The sequence below is a fragment of the Spermophilus citellus genome (genome assembly GCF_964194105.1).
Source record: "Spermophilus citellus genome assembly, chromosome: 5".
NCBI lineage: Eukaryota > Metazoa > Chordata > Mammalia > Rodentia > Sciuridae > Spermophilus > Spermophilus citellus.
In genome coordinates, this window is record NC_138186.1 from 134,197,788 (window position 1) to 134,225,587 (window position 27,800).

Genomic DNA, 27,800 nt, shown 5'->3' on the forward strand with positions numbered 1-27,800 from the left:
GAAACTAATCTTAAATCTGGAGGACATACACTTCAATATTTCTACATTTATAGAGGTTATAAGCAAAATAGTATTGACAGAAAACATCATTAAAGTAAATGGCGTTAGCTTGTTAACATAACTATGGGTTAATTTAGAAAGTTAAGTTAAACTGACTCCATTCTGCCCAGACACCTCACCCTGCTCCCTCTCCCTTTTTCCCTTCCTGCAAGAGCCCACATACTCACACAGAGGCTGACACCTCCACCTGTACCCTGAACACAGTGCTCAGACACTAGCCTACTTTGTGACTATGTACAGGGGCTACCAGACAATGTGCCTGCTCCTCCTGTCCCCTCCCCTTTGTGTTCCCTGAGGTTTTGAAGTTTGCTTTCCACCTGTAATAGCAAGGGCTAAACCCAACCCCAATACCTAAACCATACTCTGACTTATAAAAGTTTGGCTTAGAGGACATGTGCTGCTGCTGTTCTCTTTGCAGAGACAGCCTTGTCAGATTTCCTGACAATAAACTTGCTTCTGTGATTCAGTCCTGTGCCACTTTCCTAACAAACGGCACCTTTGAAGAGGCTTTTACATATATGAATATGGATCCTGAAATAAATTGACTTCAGTGAAATAAAAGAAAATGTACATATTTCTGTACATATAAAGAACCTTTAATTTCCCAATTCTGAATGAGTTAATAAAATAAAAAAGCAACATCAATGTAAGACAGAAGATACTGTTGATGCACAATGTTGAAATACATACTCTTGTAAATAATAAAAGACATGCTTTCATTCTCTTCATTTAACTAAAAATAAGGATAAATTGCTGATTGTACATGCTAAAACGGAATGCAGAATACTGCTAAGAGTTTTGACAAGACCACATTCCTTTCCAGCACCGTAAAAACACAAAACAAAAACACACTCTTGCCAGGGAAATAATCCATTTCTTTAATTTTAGATTCTTACGCTGATTAATTTCTTCCTCCAGCTTCTCATGCCCTACTTTGTCAGGAAAAATAAGTCCAAAGGGCAATAAGATCCTTATCCTCCCCTATTGCATCGCTCAACCATTCAGAAGGTGAATAAATTGGGACGTCTCAGTGGGCTCCCCTTCCTGCCTTGTTTTTACGTTTTTCTTCAAAGGAACTGTACTTTTGCTAGAGGCTCTTCAAACCGAAACTCGGGTAGGCGCGCAAGGGCTTCTTTAGGGTCACAAAGCCGGGCAGCAGCACTTCCTGGTTGTAGGAGGGTTTTACTTGCTCCACCCCAAATCTCTCGCAAGTGGCTCCGCATTCTTCCAGAGCCTCCAGCCGCCAAGATGCACAAGGAAAGTAAAATAGGGACCAGTCAGAAGGATCCAGTAAGCGAAATTGCTGCACTGTGACGGCCACTGCGTTGCCGGAAAGCTGGTGCACGTGGCTACGCGCACCGGGGAGGAGCGTGGGGACAGAGGCTGGGCAGACGCGCGCGCGCGCGCGGGTGCGAAGCGCGGCTCCCTCCCCGCGCGGCCCCGCCCCCGCGAGCGCCGGGCGGTCACGTGACGGCCGCGCGCGTCCCCGTCCGCTGCGGGCTCCGAGGCCGAAGAGAAAAGACTGCGAGGTGGCCTCGGCTGCGGCCAGAGAGGTGGGAGTCGGGGCGAAGCCCTGGCAGGGGGCAAGGGGAAAGCCAGTCACTGGGGGATCCTAACTCGGGGAGAGGTGGCATAGCCCGCGGTGTCACCTTCTGCCGCGACGCACTTCGGGTCGGCCCTGCGCTCGGGGCCTCAGAGGGGCGGCGGCGGGGTCAGGGGCCGGTACGTAGATGGACGCCCTTGGGCCGGCGCGGTCCCGACTGTCCGCGCGGAGGCGGGAGGGGACAGCTCAGCCCTTCCGTCGCCCCCGCTTTGGCTGCTGTCGCAGGCAAGAAGACTGTGACGGCCACTGCGTTGCCGGCGGCCGCCGCAGCCCCTGCCCTGGACGACGGCCGGAGCTGGTCGCAGCCAGGGTGCGAGAGGCGGAGCAGCGGCCATTACTGCGCAGCCTCTTCCGCCGGATCCGTGTCGCTGCCTTGGGTGGCCGCGGGTCCCTCTTCTCCCCTTCGGCGATGGTGTCAGGCCTCTACCCGGGCACCATCTGGCCTCAGGGTTTAGAGGCGACGATGATTTGGGGGATAGCCTGCACCTTGTTCCGTGTGTGGTCAAACACTTTGGGCCCTGGGTCAGATCGAAGTCAGGGCGCACGGTCTCTGGATTTTGTCTTTCTTGGAGTCTTTGGCTGCTGCTTTCTCTTCTCCCTCCCTTCTCTACTCAGCCTCTGGGGCTTGCCTAACACTGAGAGAGCAATCCCTCCACCTTGCCCCTTTGAAACCCAGCATTGCATTTTTTCAGTTGTTTTGACGATTATTAAAGCATTGGAATAATCAGGAGATGTGTCCAGAGTGCCCATTGAGCTTCTCCAGCCTCTGTGCGTCTTTAAAGCCGAGGTTGTTGCTTTGTTCTGGTTACCGGGTGCGGAGTTCTCTTCCTACTCTCCATCCTATTTGAAAGAGTATGGTCTTCCATTGTTGTCGCTAGTTTATTTTCTGAAGACTTATAAAGAAACGCTGTACCATTGTTTTTTAGTGTGGAGATGGAACAGCTCTCTTCACAGGTAAACTCTGTACGACTGTAACTTTACCATATATTCTGGCAACAAGATTTTTTTTCTTGTGAGTCTTTCTGGTATATGTTTTTTTTTTTTTCCCCTAAGTGCCATTTTAGTAAGCCCGTACTTCCAAGTTTTGAACATTTTAAGTTACGTTCTAAAAATACTTAAATAATGTAGAACTTAGGGGAAGAAGAAAGCTAAGATATGACAGGAAAGGCTTTGTTCTTTGAATGATTGACATTTCAGGTGCCAGGGCACTCCCCACACACAGACTGTGTGTGTGTGTGTGTGTGTGTGTGTGTGTATACATGTACTTTTCAAGCGGAGATGTGAACATATAACTTGGACATTGAAAGCAGTATGTAATTACAAAATTTGGAAGACCTACAACATTTTAGTAAATGACTGTATTTAGACTTCAAAAAGATGGGGCATATTAGGACACGAAGAAAATGACCCACACAAATAATAGGATTTGTGGTGTTGGCTTTGCTGGGTTTTTTTGAGTAGCACATTGTTTGTTCAATGTCTGGGTGCTGTAAAAACAGGAAAATAGGTCAAGTAAATCTCATTTTAAAGAGAAAACTAAAGAGTGAATGCCACTCTAAAAATAGATTTTGGATGTTTGTTTTGCCTTGGGTATTTTAATTGGAGCACTTGGATTTAGAATTTACATGTCAAATGGGCCAGTGGAAGTTGCGGACAGAAGGAAAAGACTGGTACTTAAACATTTGAAAGTTTCTCTTTTTTAGCTGGCCATTAAGAAAGTGGTAAAATTATTATCATCAGGAAAACTTTCTCCAAATAGCTGGTCATTAGACAAGAGGGATTAAAAAGGAAATGACATTTTTTTTTTCCTTTTAGGAAAAACCTGGTAAAGTGTTTCAGTTTTCACTGACTTGAATTGTCAGAAGAAAGGAGCAGACTTGTTTTGAAAAAATTCAAGATGATTTCTTAAATTAAAAGATGAAAATGATAGGATTAAATAATTTCACAATTTTCTGTTTAATATCATTTTCTGTATTTGCGTGAAACTTCTAATAAAGGGGTTATTGGGGTATTTGAATACTTGTTTTTTTTTCCGCTGGTGTTAGTAATGAAAGGTGCTGAGACTTTTCTCTTGCCTGGTTTCCTTTGATTAAGAAATCTGAATTTGTGAAACAGGCTGAATTAGGAACAATGTTTGTGAGTATAGAAACTAACCTATTAACATTGGGCAACAACCACCTGTGCCTATTTCTGTATTCTATTTAGTGTTTGTGCCATATTGTCTTTCGGGTTAATTAAAACAGAGCCTATTGTTAAATGCCTTTTTTTTTTTTTTTTTGAGAGAGAGAGAGAGAGAATTTTAATATTTATTTATTTTTTTTTAGCTTTTCGGCGGATACAACATCTTTGTTTGTATGTGGTGCTGAGAATCGAACCTGGGCAGCACTCATGCCAGGCTTGAGTGCACCACCACTTGAGCCACATCCCCAGCCCTTGTTAAATGCCTATTAATGCACTTAGAATTACAGAATTATAGTGTAGGGAGAAGTAACAAAGACATGGCAGTTATGACTTGACCAAGATCACAAATTTAATGAGAGACTTTTTATAGAATGGTGCTGGTTATGAACCTCCTATATTTGATATAATTAAAAGACTATTTATTCACATGTACATACCGTATTGAAATAAAATGCAAGCCCCACCTTGGAGAGAAGAATTGTAAAGGTTTAATGCTTCAGTATTAAGATTGTGAACGCAGTAAATAGATTGTTTTTAAAGGGAAATGATATATAATTGGGAAAGAATTATTTAAAATAAAGTATTGGACCCTATTCAGCTGAAATGGATATGGTCTTCCAAGTGTGACTTGTGTTTTTTTGTAAGCTGGTCTTCAACTGGGGTGATGAAGGCCAAAAATAGATACATTATGGTATTTAGTTACATTTCTTAATTTGGAACTCTTAAGAAAATGTTGAGATTTATCTACTAAATCACCTAATCTCTACTCTTCATTCCTTTTTCTCCTGTGTGAGAATGTGTATACATATTTATTATATAATATTGTACACACATCGTTAGATAAACATTATGTATATATATATTTAAAAGAATTATTTATTTGAATTTACTATCTGGAGAAAAGAAAATGGCTTTTTAAAAAATTTGTGACAGACTTGAAAATTGGACTTTTAATTCTAGATATTTTAATAAGAAATAACTATTCAAATAATAGGAGAATGAATGAATTCAGTAGTCACAAATTTTAAACTATGCAATATTGCTTCATTTTCAGTTGTACTTATTTTAATTTGTTATGTAAAAATTAATCACTGATAATCTCTAAACCTCTTTATATAGTTATAAATTAATCTGTCACCCCTTTTTTTCTCCACAATTGTAATCTAATGCTTTTGTTACTTTTTTAATAGATCATCACATTGAGTCTGTATAATTTACAAATCATTCATTGCAACAGAATTATGAATATTTGAATTATTTATTTTTTGTTTAATTATTTCTGGGCCTGTGGTTGAAATTACAATATTCTCTCTTCCTGGGTTTGAATAAAATGAAAGCATCACTCTCTCCTCTTTTTTTTTTTTAAATTGTTTTCAGATATTATGGAAGATTTGGGACTTTTTCACATGACAGTTCTGAGTGTTACATATATACCCTATTTTGTGAAGTCCTATCCCAGGGCTTTTAAAATTATATTCTGCAGAGGTTGTAGTTGATGGTCAGCTTGGCAGAATTGGGCCCGCCTAAACTTGTTAACTGATCAGAATAGAATATGCATGGAATTAACATGGAGTTCATTGTTTTCTTTTTATTTTTTTTTATTTATTTATTTATTTTTTTAAAGAGAGAGTGAGAGAGGAGAGAGAGGAGAGAGAGAGAGAGTTTTTTTTAATATTTATTTCTTAGTTCTCGGCGGACACAACATCTTTGTTGGTATGTGGTGCTGAGGGTCGAACCCGGGCCGCACGCATGCCAGGCGAGCGCGCTACCGCTTGAGCCACATCCCCAGCCCTGTTTTCTTTTTATTGATTACTGTAATAACTTGCCAGTTTTGTGTTTACAAAAAAGTTGCTAAGGAAAAAATTGTAGATCTGCACTGCCCAATATGATAGCTACTGACCACCTGGAGCTATTGATTACTTGATATGTGTCCACTCTGAATTGTGCTGTAAATGTAGAGTACACTTTGAATTTCAGAGTATACACACATGAATGTAAAATATCTCATTAATAATTTCTTTACAATGAATACATATTGAAAAGGTAACATTGTAGATACATTGATTTGAATAAAATAAAAGTTAATATTACCTATTTCTTTGTGTTATACTTGAAATTACATATGTATTTGCAAAATATTTTAGGCAAAAAACTATTCTAGTTTTTTTCCTTGAGAGAGAGTACATTGTAGAAAGGATTTTTAAAAATACATCAGTGTGTTTGAGTTTGAATCCTATCAGGTATTAATATCTCTGTGACTTTGGGTCAGTTATTAGCCTTCTGAATTTGGGGTTGCTCATTTGTGAAATGTGTATTAGTCATTTTTTACAGGTTGTTTGGAGGATGCAGTGATATAATGAGACTATAGAAGCCTTTAAATCACCGAGAGATCTGATTCTACGGGTCTGGGGTAGGGCTTCAGATTTTCATTTGTAAGAACCCCCCAGGTCATGCTGGTATTGCTGATTGGGAACCACAGTTTGCATAGTTAGGATCTGATTGCTACTAACATTTTAGTTTATTTTCCTTCCCCCAACTTTTATTATCCATCTAGCCTCTACTTTGAAATTATCCCTGAGATAGAAATTTAAAATGTCATCATAACTTGCAATATTTAAAAATATTATATGTACTATATGCACTCTTTTAGGGATACCACAGGAGTCCTGTTTTACATTTATAAAGTTTTGTCTGCTTTTTTTAGCTGGAGTGATATCTATTGATGGGGTAGTATTACTAAATCTCAAATTTGAAGGACCAACTTACTTACATTGACTTATAAATTATTTTTGAAAGATAATGCATACTTAGAAATGAAATACTTTTAAAAATGCACCAAGAACATAGAAAGATAGTATTTGAGTTTATTTTATTGTTAAAGGATAACTATACCTGGTTCCTTCAAGGAACCAGGTATAGTGGCACATGCTTATAATCCCAGCTGCTCAGGAGGCTGAGACAGGAGGATTGTGAGTTCAAAGCCAGCCTCAGCAATTTAACTAGGCCCTAAGCAACTTAGTGAGACCCTGTCTCTAAATAAAATATTAAAAGGGCTGGGGATGTGGCTCAGTGGTGAAGAGTCCCTGGGTTCCATCCCTCATACAAAAACAAAACTCTTTAAAGGAATAAAAAGAATCATCAAGATTTTTAAAATTGGTGGAAGACATTTCTGAGAGTCCTGACCATTACATGAGGCCAGAATTTTAAAAAAAGAATAAAAAGGAAATATTAGGCTAAATAAATATTTTTATTGTGTTTTCTAGAAAAGGGTATTAGTTAATATAAGGAAAGATCATACTAGAATAGAGATTACCGACTATGATAGATGTTGTTTACAAAATCTAATTAAACTAGAGGGGTATAATGAGGGTGAGAGTGTTCCATTGAATGGGAAGGATTAGAGTGTGGAAAAATGTCTGTGTTTATAGTAGATGTTTTGCTGCCATATAATGTGTGAATAGGTCTCTGTTTCTGTGTGTTTTTAAAGGACTTTTCCAGAGAATGTATTAATTTGTTGATAAGGTGAATTGCTTGGATTCAATTATTAGTCTACAAGTAGGGAAATCAGAATGATAGAACTCTATCGCCTTATATAAGCTAGACATTTTAAAAATCACTTTTTTTTTTTTTAATGTACATGTAGAAAAGCTTTTACTTCAGTGTGGCTACAGCTTTTTTTTTTTTTTTTTTTTCCAGCTATGTGAAATAGATCTATAAAAAAAGGTTAGAACTTATTTAGGTACCCAAATAGAAAATATTTAGGAAATTTCTGTATATTACTTTATAGCTACTTTGCTTCAGTTAACTTAGGTTCCTTTAAGCATCAGTTTGTTTCATAGTTAACATATTTATGAACAAGATAAGAATAAGCAAGAATCAGTAAGAATAAAAAGAATAACCAAATTATTAAAGTATAAACAGTGGTCTAATAAGATTTTTAAAAGAAATGGGCAATTAAATCTGCTAGATTGGAGTTTAACATTCAATCAAATGTTCCTAGAATAAGAGATTAAAATGATTGATTAAGATGTTTTTAAAAACTTGCAGAATAGGGAAGCACCACTAATGACCAACTAATGCTAATGATCAACAGCAGTCTTTAGCAGTAGTTTTTGATCTTAGAATGGGAGTAAAGTGTAAATCTACTTTTGAATGATGATCCAAATACCCTATGGTGAAGAATAGGATGTTTATATAATTTATTTTCCAGGATACTTGAAACAAAGGACTATACTGGACAAATGCTAGGCCATCCTGTATGGTCATCCTTACCTTTATCCCTAGGGAAAGAGCTTTATGAAGGTGTTTTGGCTGTCCAGCCTATTTTGGCTTATTGCTGGATTTTTATGTGCATTCTGGAGAATTCACTGCCAGGGAATAATAGTTAGGTATATCTTCCAAAAGATATAATGTTGACTTGAATCTTTATTTGTAAATGTAGTTACAGTTTACATCCCTCTCTTAAATTTTTAAGTTCTTAAAAAAAATTAGTTATCTTAACATCTTTTGTAGCTTTGAGCTTGGTGCCTTGTTCACAGAACTCAAATGTTTTGTTATGTGAGTAAACAAATTTGGTTATTTTTGAAAGGTAATTTTTCATTTATGTAATAGCTACCAATTCAAATAAAAAATGATTGGCAGTTTACTAGCCACTTAAAGATGTAAAAATGGTCCTGTCTTCATGAGACTTATTTTTCAGCTCTTTTTGTCGTGTCATCCCAGATGTGGAACACCTATAAAAAAGCTTAAATTGAGCAACATATATACTACTTCTGTTAACTTTGAAATATGTATTGTTTTTAAAGTTCTATTGATAAAAGTAACCGATGAATGATAAGTGCATTCAAAAATATTTTTAACTTCATTGTAAATTGGTATGAACTTTACTGTGGAAGTTACTTTTACTAAATGTTAAACTGAACCAAATGTTACCTACATAACTGATACAAATGTAAGAAATGTGTTCATGAAAACATTTTCCAGAACTAACCTAGAGCTAGTTGTCATTTTATTTCATTTCTAGAACTAGTTGTCATTTTATTTCAAGGCATGCACAGTATATCAAATTTTTTATCAGTTTTCATTAAGTATCTGTTCTATAAATAGGACTCTGGGACAATGTATACTGTATAGTAATGTGTTGTGTACTACACTGCTGCCTGATAAATTCTTAACATGTTTCTGCTTGTGGTTATTTGTTAACGAGTTATGACCTGTATTTTTGTACTGCAAAAAATGTGTTGCAGAAAACATTTTTATGAATGTTTGAGAAAATTATATTGTCCCAGTGTCCTATTTATAGAACAATCTGTATTGTTGTTATTAAGATAATAAAGGCTATATAAGTTCTAGATTATGATTTCCAATCTATTTCAATAAACCTGTGTCAATTTTGTTGACATAGTCACTGAATTGAAAACTTGGGACTTAATGTGTTAATAGAGGAATCAGACTTTGAAAACTTATACTCTCAGTGCATGTGATAATTTCAGTAATACAAGAACATACCAAAATATGTAACAATCCCACCTTTCTATACAACTATAGTACACCACTGAAAAATAATGAAAAATATTTTAAGAAAAACAGAAAATAGAGAAGAGGGAACATTTGACTTTCTGGAGGGAATTAAAAGAAAGGGTAGGGATAATTATTCCTGAGCAATATATTGAAGAACAAATAGGCATAAAAGAAACTGTAAAAGAATATGCTATATCAGGTAGAAGGAAATGATAAGTAGAGGGTTGGAGGGTGAGTAAGTTGGCATAACTGGAGTACTAATCTATGGTGGTAGTTATCAGAGTTAAAAGAGAGTAGAGAGTTGTTTGTTTAGGGTTCAGATCACTAAGGCCTTTGTTATAGGAGCTTTGCCTTTGTTTTATAGACCAGGGAGGCAATATTGGGCTTCAGGTATGGAAGGAATTTGGTCTGTTTTGTCCTTTATCACTGAATGAATTTGAGGGTGATAATAGAAGCAAGCCAGTTTCTGTGAAGAGTATTCCAGGTGAGAAATGGGTCTAAACTAAGGTGTTAGTAATGGATAGGAGGTTACAGAATAGATTTCAGAGGTGTTAGAAATAAAAATTGGCACACTCTGGTGTGGTTGGTTGAAAGGGAGAGTGGAGGTAAGCGTTTTTTTTCCCCCCTTCCATCAACAATTAGGTGATAAAGGCATAGAAGTTGAGATGTTACTTCATTGTAAGATTTATGCAAAGATGGGGATATGTGGAGTGTATAGATGAGAGACAAGGCTGTGAGGGGCTTAGGGGTTAAGAAACTGTGTTCCAATTTGGGCAGGAAAGGAAATGAGATCAGGAACTGTATCATGGAAATGGAAGGAGACCCTCATTGTTACACAAAATTACATATAAGAGTTTATGAGGGGAAAGGGGGGAAAAAAAACAAGGGAGAGAATTAAACAACAGCAGATGGGGTAGAGAGGGAAGGGGAGGGGGGATAGTAGGGGATAGGAAAGGTAGCAGAATACAACAGTCATTAATATGGTATTATGTAAAAATGTGGATGTGTAACCGATGTGATTCTGCAACTTGTATTTGGGGTAAAAAATGGGAGTTCATAACCCACTTGAATCAAATGTATGGAAGATGATACGTCATGAGCTTTGTAATGTTTTGAACAACCAATTAAAAAAAAAAAAAAAGAAAAGGATTTGGTCAAGAAGCTGGAGGTCTCCAAAATTAGCAGGTGTGGGAATGAGTAAATAAACTGAAAGGACCAGTGCTTGTGATCTGAGAGGCAGCAGTTTAAGGTGTCAGCTAGTTCCAAACATGGTGGTGGTTCTTTTGTTACTGAGAAGAAGTGAAGTTAATTGCATTTAGGATTTCAGAAACTGAAAATTGAGGACAGTTTTGTGTTCTTTAGACTACCTGCATCAGTACCACTGGCCTAGAATCTCTGGGTGTAGAGAAGGAGAATCCACATTTATAGCAAACATAATTCTAATTAATATGTTGGGGCAAGTGTTAGAAACCTCTGAGATAGATGTTGAATGGTTCATTCTCAAGTATGTGTAATAGGCTCATAGTGATGTCAGAATTAGGGTAAAGAGAAGTATCAGTAGTGAAGGTAGAGAGAGAGTAACAGTAGGGTATTGTGTATATTATAGCCAATGGGAGAGACTTCAAAGAATAAGTAAGATGTTAGAACAATAGAATGTCTCCTCCTGACTTGTAGATAGGAAGCAGATGGGTTGTGTGAAAATGGGTAGTTTCTCTTTTGAGTAGGCTGCAAGAGGGATGTGAATGCTCTTCTGTTATGCCATGGAATTTGTAGGCACTTTCAGGCAAAGTGAGGGTTGCAAGGAAAGTCATATAATGGTGTTTGTGTCATCTAAAGTCAGCAAATAAAAAGCCATATTACTTAGAAACCTTATTCAGTCAATTACTTTTGAAAGTTTTTTTTTTACATTTTTTTAGTTGTAGATGAACACAATATGTTTATTTTATTTTATTTATTATGTAGTGCCTCATACATGCTAAACAAGTGCTCTACCACTGAGCCACAACCCCAGCCCATGAAAGTTTACTGGGTTTTGAAATTTGTTTGTTCTGTTATTCTGGTAGAATAAGCAGTCTTGCATTTTAGAGACCACATATATTACAAATATTTATCTTTAGAATCACTAGATACCTTGGGGAGATAGATGACCACAATATAAGAGGCACATGGAACCAAAAGACAAGATTGAAGCCTGACCTATCTTGTGCTTATTGTGAAGCTTTTCATTTCTTTAGTTAATCATGTCTGCTTCATTTGAAGTTCTGTGTAGTATGGTGTGCCTCTTGGCAGTAGATAAAGTGAAGTGTAAGCAGGAAATACAAAGTGAGAAAAAAATTAATGATTGAAGTGGTGTTCTATATGGTACCTCTGGATTTTCTGAACAGGAGTAATATTGAGAGAGCTTCCATTAAAGGTTGTGAACTTGGGCATGCAAATAGCAGGAAGTCCTAGTTAATGTGATCACAACTGCCTTTGTACACCTCCCTTGCAGGAAGGCTATGACTGCCGAATACATTCAATGTTATATGATGGGCGGCTTGGCTTTTTCGTTGCTTCTTTGTCCATACAGGTCTTGTTTTACTTGAAAGTTTTTTAGTGTGGTATAATACAAGTAAAATTATTCTATGATTTAGCTATTTTAATTGTATAATCCAGTGTAGTTAATTTTATTTACAATGCTGTGTAACCATCACTGCTGTATATTTCTATAAAGTGTTCATCATTTCTGACAGAAAATGTATACCTATTGGACAATAACTCCTTTCCCCCTTCTTAATTTCCATATACCTAAAACATTTGTTTAAATTGAATTAAATCTAATGTTTTCCTCTTTATGTCTGGATTGTTTAGCATAATGTTTTCAACATTTACCTATGTTGGATGAACTTCATTTGCTCCTTTTTATTACTGAGTAATATATGATTACATATCATGTTTTATTTATTCATTCATCTGTTGAGGAATACTTTGAATCATCTGTGATTTTTCACTGATAATTCTGTGATGAAGATTAGTATATGAATACCCATTTAAGTCCTGTTTTCAATTATTTTGATGTATAACTAGCGGCATGGTTGTTGGGGAATATAGTAATTATGTTTAACTTTTTTAGGAGCCATCAAATTGTTATTCATAATAGATACCCAATTTGGGCTGGGGATGTGGCTCAAGTGGTAGCACGCTTGCCTGGGTTCGATCCTCAGCACCACATACCAACAAGGATGTTGTGTCCGCCGAGAACTAAAAAAAAAAAAAAAATATTAAAAATTCTCTCTCTCTCTCTCTCTCTCTCTCTCTCTCTCTCTCTCTCTCCTCTCTCACTCTCTCTTTAAAAAAAATAGATACCCAATTTAATATTCTCAACAGCAATGATTGAGGGTCTAGTTTTTCCACATTCTCACCAACATTTATTCATGTTTTTAAAAATTATAGTCATTACAGTAGCTATACCAATGAGACTTTTACATTTTTCCCAAACATTATGTTAAGTATCTTTTCCTGTGCTTATTGACTATTTGTATCTCTTTGGCAAAATCATTATTCAAGTTCTTTGCTTATTTTTCATTCTTTTTTGTCCTTTTGTTATTGAGTTGTAGAAATTTTTATTCTAAACTTTAAATCAAACACATTATCTGTAAAAATTTTCTTCCGTGCTATAGATAGATTATCTTTTTACTTCTTTTCTTTCTTTTTTTCCTTTTTCTTTTTCTTTTTTTTGTACCAGGGATTGAATTCAGGGATATTACCACATCCCCAGCAGTTTTTTTTTGTTTTTTTGAGACATGGTTTCACCAAGTTGCTAAGGCTGGCTTTGAATTAATTTGTAGCTGCTGGGATTACAGGTGTGTGCCTGCCTCTCTGGCTCTTTTTACTTTCTTGACAATGTCTTTTGACACACAAAAGATTTAATTTTGATAAAATCCAATCTGTTTGATTTTCTTGCTACTTATGCTTTTTGTATTATATCTAGGACTTTATTACCAATTCCAATGTTGTGAAAATTTGCCCATTTAGAAGTTTTATGGTTTTACTTCTGATATTTAGATCATTGATCTACTTTGAGTTAATTTTTGCATATCCTGTAAAGTAAGTGTCTGACTTGATCCTTTTACACTTGGAAATTCAGTCGTCCCAACATTTGTTGAAGAGAGTAATCTTTCCACATTGAATGGATTTTATACCCTTTTTGAAAAATTAATTGCCAATGGACGTGGATTCTCAATTCTATTCCATTTATGTCTTTGTCTTTATGCCAGCACTGTACTGTTTTGATGCCTGGACCTCTGTCTTAACATTGGGAAGTGGGAATTGTTCAACGTTTTTATTCTTTTTGAAGATTGTTTTGGCTATTTGGGGCTCCTTACAATTCTGTATGAATGTGAGGATTGGCTTTTCCATTTCTGCAAAAATCTTGCTGGGATTTTGACAGGAATTACATTTAATCTGTAGATCACTTCGATAACATTGGTCCTCTTAATGTCAAATCTGTAGATCACTTTGGGTAGTATTTGTTGTCTTAACATATTAAGTCTTTAAATATATGAAAGCTGGTTTTCTTTCCACCTATTTAACTCTTCTTGTTTCTTTCAGTAATATAATTTTCAATGTACAGGTCTTTTACCTCTTTGGTTGATTCCTAGCTATTTTATTCTTCTGGATGCTATTAACTGGAATCACCTCATGGATTTTTTTTTTTTTTTTGGATTGTTGACTGTTATTGATATAGAAACAAAACTCGTGTGTGTGTGTTTGAAACTTGTAATCACAACTTTGCCAGACTTGATAATTAACTTTCTTGGGGATTCTTTGGAAATCTTTTGTCTATTTATAGAAAATAGAGACAATTTTACTTAGACACTTTAAAAAACTTATTTCTGGACATTTTGTGGGGGGGGTGGCTACCTGGGATTCAACTCAGGGCCACTTGACCACTGAGCCACATCCCCTGCCCTATTTTTTTGTATTTTATTTAGAGACAGGATCTCATTGAGTTGCTTAGCACCTCACTTTTGCTGAGGTAGACTTTGAACTCATTCCTGCCTCAGCCTCCTGAGCTGCTGGGATTATAGGCATGTGCCACTGTGCCCAGCTTTCTTGACAATTTTTATGTCCTTAATTTCTTTTTCCATTCTAATTACTCTGCTAGAACATCCAGTGAGCAGTGATGAAAAAGCAGGCATCCTTGGTGTTATTTTTTTTAATACCCATTTTATTGATTTATTTTCTGGTACTGGGGATCAAACTCACACATGCTAGCGAAGCATTCTACCACTGAGCTACATTCCAGCTCACATGATTGGTTTTTGATTTTTGTTTTTTTACTTTAAAGATAAGATATTCCATAGACTTGTGAAAGGGTCATACATAATTAACTAATTCTGTTGATCTTGATTAGTCTATAGAGAAATTGATAGTGAATTTTTTTTTCTTTTGTAGCACAAAGAATGAACCAGCAGTGGAAGAGAATATACTACAATCTGTCTGACTGCTGATGAAGATGATGTTTTATTTTTGTGGCAGGCATCTGTGGAATCTGTAATAGAAATGTAAGTATAGCATCATGGTTTTTCAAAACTTGCAATGGCTTGGTATAAAAGACTGTCAATCAAATGTCTGTTATGTTTAGTTTTAATTATATCAAATGAGCATTTTGTATTGGCTTATAGATGCTTTATTAAGTTAGCAATTTTATTTGCATTAAATTATCCTATGGGGGGAAAAATCGCTGTAAGAAGTGAAACTGAAAACAGGAATTTGCTTATTAAAGGCCAGAAAACTGGCAAGATCTCCAGGGCCTCTAGGGTCTACCTTTCTTTTAACATTTTAATAAATCACGCAGTTAGACAGTATCTGGTTTTATAAACAAGAAACTGTCTGGGTTATAAAAACAGTAATTACTAAAAACTTGTTTCACTAAATTTAAGGCATTTCTTCAGAGCATAGCTGAGATTTTAATTAGTACGGTTGCTTTTTATTCATATCAATTCACTCTGATATACAATTTTATTTTCCTGTCATTTAGTCTTTGTTTAATATGCTTTAAAATGCTAGATTACCCTTAACTTGCTCATATTGAACTTGATTGTTATTGATGAAACATTTCCCACAGTGTTTCATCAATAACATTTCCCACAATGAACATAATAGTTTTTTCTTTCAAATTGATATGAACATTATTTAACTTGATGTCATAAAAAAATTATCACACATTTCACTGGCTTTTGAAGCTTTGTGATTATAGTGTTTACATTACAGAACCAGAGTAACCCTTGTAGACATTATTCCATATTCTCCCAGTTAGTAAATCTGATTCTGTACTTCCTTTGAAAGTATGACCATATCATTCTTAGTGTTGAGAATTGGGTAAAAGAAAAATGATACCAGTAACCCCTTTTTTAAAAAAAAAAAAAAAACTAGGACACATGTATCTTTTATTTAATTATGTTAATCTATTCTATCATTTTTTTTTCCCTATGTTGAGGATTGAACAAGATGAGGCTTTGTATATGTTTGGCAAATGCTTTTCCTCTGAGCTACATCCCCAGCCTCTATTTTTTTGTTTAGTCTTCTTGGTTAGATAGTCTAGCTATTGATCATCAAGGAACTTGCTATGTTCTAGTTTATGAGACAAATGTATGTGTGTATATATGTGTGTGTGTGTGTGTGTATGCAATTAAATATCATATTGAGATAACAGTAAAATGCTATTAGAATTGAGGGTAAGAAATTAGTCCCATCTGAGTGGTTGAAAGTGGACAAAAGAACTTTTAGTTTGGCCTTAAAAAATGACTGTAATTTATCAGTCAGAGAAAGTTAGAAAATATTTTCAAACCAAAGGAATGAGGAGGGATATAGCAGCCTAATATCAGGGTATTTTAGGTAGGTTGGGGAACAACCCTGTTTCAAAAAGTAGGGTAGGAGAAAGAGATTTCAAAGTGTAAGTAAAAGAAATTAAATGTTTATTTAGTACCTACTATTTTACAAGGGGCTTACTGGGTGTTTTATTTGAGTTTTTGAATTTTATCACTGTATATTACACTAGTTGTCTCACCTGCTGATGAAAAAATAGATTATGTCACTTGCCTGAGTCAGTGTGTACTGAGAGAGAATAATCCCCTTGGGGCACTTTATTAAAGTACAGATTCCAAGATGCTAAATAAAACATTTGGGTTCAGTAATTTTTGTCTTTATGTAAACTTGGAAAATGCTAGGTAATCATATTAAAAATACTTGGTAAAGCTTAGATTTTATATAAGTCTGTTTCAGTGTAAAACCCACATCAGTGGTCTTGAAAGGTAATACTTAGGATTTTGAATATATATGTATATATATATATATATATATATATGTAAATAAACTATTGAAAATTGAAAGAGGATTAATTAAACATGATTGACTTGAGGGAGAAAAGACTGAAATCAGTTGGAAGGTTACTATTTTTTACAAGAGTGTGTCCAGGAGTCTAGAATTAGGGTCACAGTCTTTGGGAATAAAGGGGACGTATTTAAAGAATGTTCTGTTGTATTAAAAAAAAAGAGGGAGAGAAGTGGCCAAGGAATAAGGTAGCACCAGGAGTGGCTCCAGGTATTATCCAAGGTGGAGAACAAAGAGGATACAGATTAAGGGGAACAGATAATGTTGTTTTCAGTCATATTTCAAGTACCATGAGAATGTTGAGGAAAACCTTTTGAATACAGAATTAGAAATATGGACTATATATGTATGTGTGTGTATATATATATATACTTTGTTTATATATCTGTGAAGATTTCTGGATATTAGATGTTGAGAGTTGTATAGGTCTATATATTAATGTGAAATATTTTGTAGTTGTCTAGGCATAGAATATAGTACTACCCACTTGTGAGAAGTAATGGTATTTAAAGGATGCCAGAGAAGATAAAAAGAAATGAAAGAAGATATTGAGAATGCTATTATGGAAATGAAAAGTATGAAGTTTAAGAAACAGAATAGATGGTTAATATTATTTAGTGCAATAGTATTGAATAGATTGCATTAAAAGAGGTCATTAGATTTATCAAGTTAATTGATTTTGAAATATTAGAGTCTTGGAGGAGTTAAGGCATGGCATTAATTGAAGGGTTAGTTTTGAAAACAACCAGCAGTACCATGTTCTCAGGAGGAATGATGATAAAGCAGAGTAAAGATGCAGGTAGATTTTGAAGATTTATCTTTGGCTTATGTAATTTCTCAGTGATATTGGAGTCAGAGTATCTCTTAAACTAGGCATTGGAAAAGTTTTATAGTAGTCTGGGGGACTAGGGAAAGAAAGATGTATTTGCTAAATTAAAAAGTTATCCATAGCAGGGTTGATGGTCTTTGGAAAATCAAAATAGCAAATCAGGATGTGGAGTTCACAACTTTTGCAACATGCAGTTCAATCAATTGAAATTTGATCACAGTAACTTTTATAGTTATTCTCTTTGTTTGACACTTCTTTTTTTTGCAAATGTCTCCACTGTTGGCTTTTGTGGTGATGTTCTCTCTTTGTTCCCCATCTTTCTTGCAGGCTATCATACCTCATTTATAAATTTTAGAGTAACCCAAGGTTCTTTGGCCTCTTTTCCTGCTCTCTTTGGGGGTTTAATTTGGGGATTTATCGATTTTTTTATGGCTCTAAGAATTGGGTATGTGTTGGTGACTCATCAGATTTTTTGGCAGTTTGATTTCTTTCTAGATTAGAATACCAATCTAGTAAATATAGCTATCATCTACCTATCTCCTCCTGGAAACCTTATAAATATCTTAAAGTCCTTGTGTCTGAGACAAAAGTCTCCTCAAATTCTGAATCCTGGAGAATAGTGCCACTCTCCATCTTTTCTATTCTTTAGCATTTCTTATATTCTACTGTTGGAACCTTATGTCGGCACCCTCCCTTTCATTATCTTATATTGGATTTCTACCTGGATGTATATAAATTCCAGTTGCCTTTTGCCCTCCCCCACTACCAACTTTTCTCCAAACTGCTGTCTAAAATTTTGAAAAATTATTAACTTGTTATTTTCTAAAGTAAAATCTTTCAGTGAATTCCCCTGGCTGCTATAGGGATTCATGTGTGGATCAACTTTATAGAGATCTTTTAACCCCTTGAAATTTGACGTAAGATTTCATCAAACGCCTGATAAAACTAGCCCCAAAATGTTTAAGAACCATTGCATTTAGAATAAATGTCTAAACCTATTAAGATACCATAAAGACAAGATTTTGCTGCACCACTTCTTGGAAAGTACATTTCATTCATTTAATATATGCCTGTGCCCTCCTACATGTAACCATTTCCTTCTGGTATCTGTTGTGCCTGTCATAAAACTAATAAGCAAGGCATGTGTTAATGAACTTTTCTTCCCTTGCATTTTGATAGGAAATATGATGAGGTATCTCTTTCCTAGTGCCATAGGCATAATAGATGATGAAATATTTTCTTCCTTAGTTCAAAACTGAAAGGGAATAAAGAGAAATACCGAAAGTCACAAGTGCTCTTTGGGCAAGTGACAGGAATTTTCATTCCTTTATTAGTTGGCAAATTTTCTTGTTAACTTTTTGAAATTTTATCTTTTCTAAAATTATTTTGGGTGGTTCTTGTATTTGAATGGCCATAGTTATTTTGGAGGCAATCTGTAGCATTAAGATAATAGATATTGAGTCAGATCACCTGGATTTGAAGCTGTCTCAATCACTTAATAATGGTGAGTCAGTGTCTTTGGACACATCGCTTGAACTTTCTTAATTCCCTTATATGTTAAATAAGGAAAATAATTGACCTATTTTATAGGATAATGTAAGCATTAAATATAAAGTGCTTCAAACAGTGCCTGGCACATATTACATAATAAATAAGTCATAGTCCTATGTTTATATTTGAACATAGTAGAAGTAAAACATCTGTGAACACCTGATTGGTATTTTTATTGCTGGCTAAAATGTTCTTATTTATATGCTGAGGACTTTTTGTGTTTATCATAATTTTACCTTTCTTTTTAATTAAAGATCTTTAAGAAAGTTTCAACAAAATCTGAGTCCTTGAAGATTTCCATCAGTTCCACTACTATCGCTTTATGGTCTATCTTTTTTGAGAGAAGACTTAGTAGGGTTGATAGACACTTACCATCTTGCAGAAGTATTTACCACGGCTTATCTATGGGAATAAGAATGGGGTTAATCCTTGAAGGTTAAAATAGCACATGAAGAATTTTTAGTAAGAAAGTCTTTGAAAATAGGTGCTAATTGATGCTCCTTAGCAGAGTTGAATTAACTACAAATTTCCTTGTGTTGAATTTTTCTTAATTTAGTAACCTAGAAATAAATTCCTTTTTTGCAAAATATTTGTAGAGTTTCATACAACATTTATTAGACAGGAATACTTCTTTTTTATTAGCATTAATTCTTTACCAAATCTTTACTCTATACAAAGAGGGATGAGGAAACATTTCTTATTTACATATTGGTATGAACCTCTGCATACATTTGAGCTGTCACCTATTTTAAGATTATTGAAACTCTGTGAAATAGAGACAGTAGGATTGATTAAAATGGTTATAAAAACAGCCTTGAAGTATGTCTTATATGCAGGCTAGTGGTTTGAGGTTGCTTGATCTTTACATTGTTAAATATCTTTTCTTTATCTGTTGTTTACGCCTCATCCAGAATTATATAAGAAGTATTAACAAATGTTTCTCCCAGTTTCTTATTTGGTGATCGACGGCAGTATACTTTGTGGACTAAAGTGAATCAGAATTTAAAATTTGCTATTGCATATTGATAATTGAGAATGTTTCCTATGAAATAATGCACTTTTAGCTCCCCAGTGTCCCTTGTTTGTTTTCTGATAAAATTTTCCAATGAAGTAAACTTCATTGTGATGAGGGAAACAAAATATCTGCACAGAGTTGTTGTTTTACCTTTCCAAATATATTGCTTTTATAGTTCATGCCTTGCCTAGGGTGGTCATAATTGCTTTTTACATTTTAAAGTTGGTTAATTTTACCTATACATGTAAGGATAAGAGTTGTACAAAATATTGATACCATTAAGCAGAGTGGAAAGTAATGTTTTTAGTTAAAAATTTTAAAAATAGTACTGGGGATTGAACCCAGGGACACATTACCAGTGAGCTACACCCCCATTTTTTATTTTGAGATAGAGTCTCTCTAAGTTGCTGGGCTGGCTTTGAACTTGCAATCCTCCTTCCTTGGCCTTTTGAGTTGCTGGGATTATAAGCATGCCACCTAGCAACCAGTGGAAACTTTCTTTTCTATATATAAATCACTTGCATGTGTTGGAAAACTCATGTTTCAGGTCAATTTTACTTAGATCAAATATGACACGTTTGGAATTATGTATTTGAAAGTATGGCATTGGTCCCAGTGACATGTTGGATATCTTGTTTGCATTTTGTCAGGCTTGTATTCCATTTAAATTTATAAAATTTTAAACTTGTCCTTTGTTTACAGGTGGTCTAGATAGTTTAGGATATAGACATTTATTCGTAAGATATTGCTGTTTTTTCAAAATAATGATGAGCAATAGCCCATTTTATCACTTTGTCTTAATAACAAATCACAGGCTTTTTACTTATTTATAAAAGATTACTTGTAAATGGATTTCTTTCTTGGTTTCTTTTTCTTAATTGGAAATTTGGGCACATAGGGAAATGCTTAAAAAGACTTTCAAGAATTTCATTGAAATTAATTTCTTTCACTTAAATTGCAATGAATGAGAGTTTCTGAGATGAAATGTGGAGGGCACTGCCATCTCTTTTGGGATAGGAAGGGTGGGATAGATGGGGGTGTTAATTGGGCCATTAAGAAGCATGTGCTTTACTTGTACTTTAAGTTGTTTTAAGATCTTTGAAGAAAAGGAAAAATATTTTAAAGTTCCTACAGTGCCTAATACATATTCGGAAGTCATATTTGCTTGATTTAGAACTTTCTATGGGTTACGGAAAGTTGTACTTTGCTGGATTCTATAAACCTAGAGTTGGTTTGAAAAAGAACTTAGAAATTGAGCATTTCTTTGATTAATTCTTCCATGGAGACTCTGTTGTGTCTTTATCTAGATAAATGTTCATCTAGATAATTTTTTAAATCTAGATTTTTAAAAAGATTTATCTAGATAAATCTTTTTTAAAAATTTACATTGTTAGTAAGTTCTTAAGGAACGAAGAACACAGACAAAGCAGTAAAAAATGGGATCATTACAAGATTGAATGTGGTGTGATTAAAGCCAAAGAATACTGTTTTTCAATTTTTGATTAAACATTTTTATTGACGATCCCCTTTTTATAATCATTGGACTCATTTGGTGGGGGGTACTGGGGATTGAGCTCAGGAGCACTTGACCACTGAGCCACATCCCCAGCCCAATTCTGTATTTTATTAGAGACAATGTCTCACTGAGTTGCTTAGCATGTTGCTTTTGCTGAGATGACTTTGAACTCTAGATCTTCCTGCCTCAGCCTCCCAAGCTGCTGGGATTACAGGTGTGTACCACCACACCTGGCACCACTGAACTTATTTTTGAGTTCTTAATCTTGGGCAAAAAGCAAAGGTCCTTATGGTGATTATATTCTAAATATTCTTCTTTAAAATGGCAGAATTAACTGGTGCAGAGAAATTTTTACTCATTTTAAATATTTAATGGTTTCTAATCTCTGAAATCTTTACTTCCATTTCTCAGTCATTAGTCGGCTCCCTTGTTTTTTTTTTTTTTTCCGTTTAAATATATCTTGGTTTCCTATTACTGTGGAATAAAAGTCATCAGATATTTCTTATTTGGCATCTGATAACCTTTACAGTTCCATCTCCTGCTATTCCACTGCTTACATGATTGAGTGGTTTGCATATGTCTCTGCCTGAAATCTCTTCCATTATCCAGGGCCACCCACCTAATGACCATTGTCTCTCATTGCTTTGTATCTTAACACATTTTGTTTATTGCATAATGTGATTATCTACATGCATGTTTGTGTCCTTATTTAACAAACAAAAATAAGATGAATGTCTTGTTATCTTTAGATCCATCAGTCCTCAGCATTATATATGGACTGTGTAGTGGATGTTGTTTATCTGAACAAATAAGGTAGAAGTTCAAATTTTTATGTCAGTGTTTAAGTTCAGTGTTTCCAGTTTGACAAATCTTGCCTTTTATTTCTCTTTCCCTCGTTTTCAGGGCAGTTTTTTTAGTGGTATCATTTTCTCCCATGATTTTATATGGTTCTAACTTTTATGGAGCTTTAGTGATTATTAAGTATTTGGAGGGCCATTCTTACCAGAGCTTTGTAAACTCTGATTTTTTTTTAGGTGAGAAAATTAGACTAAAATTTTACCTGAAGGACTAAGAGCACATAATTAATAAGGGAGAGTAAGACTCACCAGGTTTTTAGATTTCTTGTCTAGCATTGGTTTCACTATGTAAGTTCTCTCTGTTAGTTATCCTCCTTTCATTGGCTGGCTGAAGCTTTTCATTATACAGTTCTTCATTGTGCTGCTTCACACTGACAGAATTTTTACATATTGTCAAGGTGTATCTAAGTACATGTTTAAAAAAAGTTTTAGGTCCGATAATTTAGGTTAAAATTACTTAAAATGAAACCCAAATATCTGGTTTGAAAACATTCATTTTCATGAAAGTAAATGTTACATTGCAATTCTGATAAAGAATGAGGAGTTTGTGGTAGCAAGAAGTTAACAGGATTATTTGACTTAGTCATAGAGGTTTTCTAAAGAGAAGTGAAAGATTGATACTAGTTTGCCTATCAAAAGGGGTGTGGAAAGCAGGAGATGAGAAGGAGTGTTCCCTATTGGGAAAGCTCATTATTACAGGGAGTAGCCAGTTTGGTTAGAAGCCTGGTCAAGGAGAAGTTTGATGAGGCTCCTATGGAGGTGGGGGGCCAGACCATACAGGGCATGATGGATTTAGAGATTTTGGTTATTATCCTAAAAAACAATTTATAAGCAGCTGTTGTGCCTGGACAAATTAAAAGGCATATGCAATAATTTAATAAGCAAATGTTTGCTTGATAGCTAGGGAAGGTAGAGATGGATATTAGGTAAATATAGGAGATAAAATTTGAGAGATAAAATTGATATAATGATGGTTTATTTGGATGGAAACATGTAGGAGGAGAGTTTCTGAGTTGGATTTTTGGCTTGGATAAGCAAATAGTGATGTCACCATGAAGGCTATTTTAGGGAGTAAGAAAGAAACAGATCATGATTTCAGCTTTGTACCTTCCAGATATACTAGATCTAAAATAGACAATATAGGTCCACACCAAATGGAGAGGTCCAGTTTGAATTAATTTGTATCATTTATATATAAGTAGTAATTGATGCCATGAGTATAGATAAGATCATTTCAAAAGAATACAGTGAGAAGAACATAGGGTTTAGAAAAAATAGAAAAAGCCAACAAGGAAACCATTAGAAGAGTGTTTCACAGAAAAGAAATGGCTAGGCATGACAAATGAGTGGTTAAACATGTGTTTTTACATATATAACAGAGGTAGGGAATTTCTAGGATTTCAGCTTTAGTCTTAATTTTATATGGCCTCTTTGTGAAGTAACAAATATATTAATGTATGGCATAATTTGTAAAATTGCTGGTAATCATCCTGGAAAGGGTTCAAAATTGTTTGTCATCTGAATTAATTTTTGGCTGTGTTGTGGTTTTTAGTCTGATTGTAGTCGTCAAGAATGGATTGTACATTTTTAAACGTTTGTATCTGGTTTTATCAATCTATTTGGCTCTATGTGGCTTGCATGTAATAGGTACTTATGAAGTGTTTTCTGAATTGTTGAATTTAGATATTGGAAGAATTTACGTGATTTTAATATTGTATTTTTTTCATTTTCTTAGGATGGCTGGCTGTGGTGAGATTGATCACTCAATAAACATGCTTCCTACGAACAGGAAAGCGAATGAGTCCTGTTCTAATACTGCACCTTCTCTAACTGTTCCTGAATGTGCCATTTGTCTGCAAACATGTGTTCACCCAGTCAGTCTGCCTTGTAAGCATGTTTTCTGCTATCTGTGTGTAAAGGGAGCTTCGTGGCTTGGAAAGCGATGTGCCCTTTGTCGACAAGAAATTCCTGAGGATTTCCTTGACAAGCCAACTTTGTTGTCACCAGAAGAACTTAAGGCAGCAAGTAGAGGAAATGGTGAATATGCATGGTATTATGAAGGAAGAAATGGGTGGTGGCAGTATGATGAGCGTACTAGTAGAGAGCTGGAAGATGCTTTTTCTAAAGGTAAAAAGAACACTGAAATGTTAATTGCTGGGTTTCTGTATGTTGCTGATCTTGAAAATATGGTTCAGTATAGGAGAAATGAACATGGACGTCGCAGGAAGATTAAGCGAGATATAATAGATATACCAAAGAAGGGAGTAGCTGGACTTAGGCTGGACTGTGACACTAATACCGTAAACCTAGCGAGAGAGAGTTCTGCCGATGGAGCGGACAGCATATCAGCACAGAGTGGAGCTTCTGTTCAGCCTCCAGTGTCTTCTGCAAGGCCCCTAACATCAGTAGATGGCCAGTTAACCAGTCCTGCAACACCGTCCCCTGATGCAGGTACTTCTCTGGAAGACTCTTTTGCTCATTTACAACTCAGTGGAGACAGCATAGCTGAAAGGAGTCATAGGGGGGAAGGAGAAGAAGATCATGAATCACCTTCTTCAAGCAGGGTACCTGACACCTCCATTGAAGAAACTGAATCAGATGCCAGTAGTGATAGTGAAGATGTATCCGCGGTTGTTGCACAGCACTCCTTGACCCAACAGAGACTTTTGGTTCCTAATGTAAACCAGACAGTAGCTGATCGATCAGGAACTGATCGATCAGTAGCAGGGGCTGGAACAGTGAGTGTCAGTGTCAGATCTAGAAGGCCTGATGGACAGTGCACAGTAACTGAAGTTTAAATTTAAAAAGTTTTCAGCTCCATGCTCAAGGTTGAAATGGGTATCTGTAAATTTCTGCCCATGTAACATTATACTCATCCCTAGTAGTGCATTTGGGGAGTTGGGGTGGGAAGGGGTGAGGGAAGGATAGATCTGAAATTAAAACGTCTAACATGTCTCTGTTGAGAAATTTATTTAATGTAAGGAACTTGGGTGTTAATAGTTGAGAGCTGTTTAGTTTCCCATTTTCTTGATGTTTGTTTACTTTATAGTTGGGTTTTTTTTTTTTAAGTTTCTTTAGTTCTTTTGGCCAGTGTGTGTATATTATCTGTGCATTAATAGTCCTCATCCAACTCTTGCATTACCTTATTTTTCTGCATGGATTGGCATAAAACCATTACTAATATTTGGCACCTGTGAGATGTTTGGTATCATTATGAGCAGGAAGCTTAATGTGGAAATAGATGTGAATTTGGGATTTAAAAATAGAAGAATAACAACTATTATATAGTAAAGTTATTAAAATGGATTGTGAAGAAAACAGTTAATAACTTATGTTTCAGAATCTTTGTAACACACTTCATGGTTCCCAGAGGCTTTGCTGTCTAGTCCTTGTAGTTTGAGGTTTTTCTTGATCTGCATTTTTCTTTTTGATTAAAAAATTTATAATTTAATAAATACTAGAGTTTATTGAAAATAATTTGTCTCTGGTTTGAGTGTGGAAAATGGATGGAAAGAGTTTTGGTATTTGTGGCCAAAAGTTACTAACAAGATAGTGGTTTGAACTGATTGTATTTCACTTAAATAGTCACCTGCTCTGAAGTTTGATTTCTTCCTAAGAATTGGTAAGGCAGTCTGTAGGTATGGAAATAAACCTACAGCCTGTGAAACAATTTTAAGAGTTCTTAAATAGCCAATGTTTTATATTTTCTGTAGCAGTCTTGCACTTACTTAGTAAGTAAGTCTTATACTTAGTGTTCTTACATCTGAATTACATGGCAGACTTGCATAAAAACAGCATTAGTAGACACAAATTCACTTTATATACAATATTGTAGATCAGAAAATCCACTTTTATCTTGGCAAGAGAGGAAGTATTGGATTAGCATGTAATCTAGAATGTCCTCAAAACATCAGTCTGTCTGACTATATTTTTGGAACTCAAAAAGCAGGATCATGTTGATTTAGAATATGCAAGGTAGTTTTACTATGACTCAAATGGAATTAAATATAATAACAAATAAAAGCAAGAATTAAAAACTCACTAATTTGAAGTTTTCTTCTTGTGAAAGGTTAGAATTGGGACTTAACTCTTTGAAACACATTTTTAAAGAAGTAAATTACTAGGATCATAAAAGTTTGAGCTGTGCATTTTTATTGAATTTACTTTTAAAAAATAGCTAGTTACAAAAGAAGAAAAGTTGTTTTCCAGAAAAACAAATCTAGTATAAAAATGCAAATTTGTTATAGGATGCTTCATTAATCTTTACATCTCACCTTTAAAACAGAAATTCCAGGAAACAAAAGAATGAATAATTTAGGTAGCTGATGTTCCATATCATGTCTCCTCACTGATTAATAGATCTTTTTTAAAACAAAGGGTCATTTCTCACTAATTTTACTTGAGCTGCTTAGAGCAGAAATGATTAATTATACCTTTTCTTATTTTCATATTCTCTTGATCCCTGCCCACTTTTTTCTTAAATAACAGAGTTCATTAAGTTATTTCTAGGTAAGACAGAACAAAACATTTATGAAAAACAGCTCCAGAAGTAGGTTTTGTGTAGAAGCTTTTCCTTTTGCAAGCTGATCTTCAGTTATAGATTAAAAACTATTATGAGAATTTAGGAATTGACAAATAATTAAGCAAAAAATTATGTATATGTTGGCCAAAAAAAGAAAAGTAAATCTGAATTTTAGTAGCAGACTTCAAAGTAATTCTATCATATTTAGTATCATTTAACATTCATATATATTAATCATTGAAGATTTATTTGTAGTACATACACATTTTAAAAATCTATTTATTAAATTTTCCTTTCCTAGCAATAGCCTCTAAATTTGCAGGTCCCCCCCACACTGTTCCTAAAAGATCTCTCTCATTCTGTAATGCCTCCTCTAAATACAGCTCTCTGCCTGAACAAACAGATTTTTTCAAAGCTCTAATGACTTCTGGTGGCCCATTGACAAATTGCATTAGCCACTCTTGTGCTTCTTCTAGAGATTTAGTTTCATCTGAAGACTGCAAGACCTCTTCCACCATTCCTATGTTTAAAGCTTTTTCTGAATTCAGTTTGAGGGCCCCACTTAACACTTTGAGAGCTTGTCTGCTGCCGATGATTTCAACCAGCCGGCTGGCCCCTCCCCAGCTTGGAATTATGCCCATCTCCTTGTGGACAAATCTGATCTCACTTTCTGGAGTCATTAACCTGCAAAAGCAAAAAAGGATAAAATATAACTACATATATGTACTATAATCAAGTATTACCTCTTCATAATGTAACATGAAATCACTGT

General features: G+C 35.1%; 3 protein-coding genes across 6 annotated transcripts in view; 2 read left to right on the forward strand and 1 right to left on the reverse strand.

The window, feature by feature from the left end:
• The first annotated feature begins 1,460 nt into the window (after positions 1 to 1,460).
• Positions 1,461 to 26,788, forward strand: RNF146 (ring finger protein 146). 2 transcript variants are annotated; one of them, XM_081294764.1, is made up of 3 exons: positions 1,461 to 1,613; positions 14,801 to 14,910; positions 24,242 to 26,788. In XM_081294764.1, coding segments are annotated over exons 2-3 (1,065 nt in total). In that variant the 5' UTR covers positions 1,461 to 1,613; positions 14,801 to 14,908; the 3' UTR covers positions 25,305 to 26,788. The 2 variants fall into 2 exon arrangements, with proteins under 2 accessions (XP_081150890.1, XP_081150891.1); XM_081294765.1 differs by lacking the exon at positions 1,461 to 1,613 and adding an exon at positions 1,625 to 1,782.
• Positions 1,789 to 4,850, forward strand: LOC308649234 (uncharacterized protein). 2 transcript variants are annotated; one of them, XR_014022044.1, is made up of 2 exons: positions 1,789 to 2,617; positions 3,988 to 4,850. XR_014022044.1 is itself a non-coding variant. In XM_081294771.1 (2 exons), exons 1-2 carry the CDS (start codon positions 1,791 to 1,793, stop codon positions 4,062 to 4,064), a joined length of 399 nt encoding a protein of 132 aa, XP_081150897.1. In that variant the 5' UTR covers positions 1,789 to 1,790; the 3' UTR covers positions 4,065 to 4,850. The 2 variants fall into 2 exon arrangements, 1 of the variants encoding a protein (XP_081150897.1); XM_081294771.1 differs by having other exon boundaries at positions 1,789 to 2,112.
• The window catches only part of ECHDC1 (ethylmalonyl-CoA decarboxylase 1), a 37,988-nt gene continuing 35,702 nt past the window's right edge, over positions 25,515 to 27,800 (reverse strand). For both annotated transcript variants that reach the window (XM_081294767.1, XM_081294768.1), the window contains exon 6: positions 25,515 to 27,712. In XM_081294767.1, the coding sequence (XP_081150893.1) occupies positions 27,304 to 27,712 (409 nt within the window). In that variant the 3' untranslated portion in view covers positions 25,515 to 27,303. The remainder of the gene's footprint in view (positions 27,713 to 27,800) is intronic.

Coding starts and splice junctions, on each gene's coding strand:
- LOC308649234 (XM_081294771.1), top strand. CDS start 1,791: ATGGACGCCCTTGGGCCGGCGCGGTCCCGACTGTCCGCGCGGAGGCGG. Junction 2,113..3,987: donor GGGCACCATCTGGCCTCAGG/GTTTAGAGGCGA, acceptor ATTTTTTTTTAG/CTTTTCGGCGGATACAACAT.